Source organism: Myotis brandtii, unplaced genomic scaffold (assembly GCF_000412655.1).
Source record: "Myotis brandtii unplaced genomic scaffold, ASM41265v1 scaffold561, whole genome shotgun sequence".
Lineage (NCBI taxonomy): Eukaryota > Metazoa > Chordata > Mammalia > Chiroptera > Vespertilionidae > Myotis > Myotis brandtii.
This window is the reverse complement of record NW_005370085.1, coordinates 443,438-444,025: the sequence shown is the minus strand read 5'-3', so window position 1 is coordinate 444,025 and position 588 is coordinate 443,438. Positions and strand designations below refer to the sequence as shown.

Sequence of the window (588 nt, the reverse complement as noted above, 5' to 3'; positions counted from 1 at the left end):
CGCCTCCACCAGCACCTCCGCTCCCTGCTTCGTCCTTTTCTTCTCAATCTGCGAATCATCAGAATTTGCACCTCAGGACTTCAGTAAAAGATGACCAGCCGCTCCCTCTCGTGTGTGACTCGCCTGCTGAAAGGCTGCGTGACACCTCAGGCCATTTTAAATGCCCAGGTAATCCTCCAGCATTCTGTGCCTGCCCAGTGGGTGGCTGAGCAGTTGAGCATTCTCGCTTCAGCAGCCATCATCTTCACGTCAAAATCTTTTCCAGAATTCTCTGCAATCTTAAAATAGTCCAGTACTTGCTGCCTTAAATGTTATCTTTTTGGGGAGAAATTAGCATAGCCTAAATCAGTTTGATAAACGCTACCTCATCTGGAACAAACCACCTCTATACATTTAATGGTCACAACACGACTTGGGATCTCTGAGGCGATTTCCCGTTTCTTAAAACTTCAGTGTGTGTCTGATTTCTGCTACTTGCCTATTATTCAGTGTTGCTTTGAATCACACTTACTGTTGCCCCTCAGAAGCCTTTACAGAATTGACTGTGGCATCTTTTTAAATATATATATATATATATATATACACATA

At 43.7% G+C, this 588-nt stretch overlaps 1 protein-coding gene across 1 annotated transcript in view; it reads left to right on the top strand.

Annotated features, from left to right (window-relative positions):
• WHAMM (WAS protein homolog associated with actin, golgi membranes and microtubules) overlaps nt 1-588 on the top strand; it is a 19,904-nt gene that overhangs the window by 16,002 nt on the left and 3,314 nt on the right. The window contains exon 10 of the mRNA XM_014549586.1: nt 1-168. This exon is cut by the window's left edge and continues 35 nt beyond it. Coding sequence (XP_014405072.1) covers nt 1-168 — 168 coding nt within the window. The remainder of the gene's footprint in view (nt 169-588) is intronic.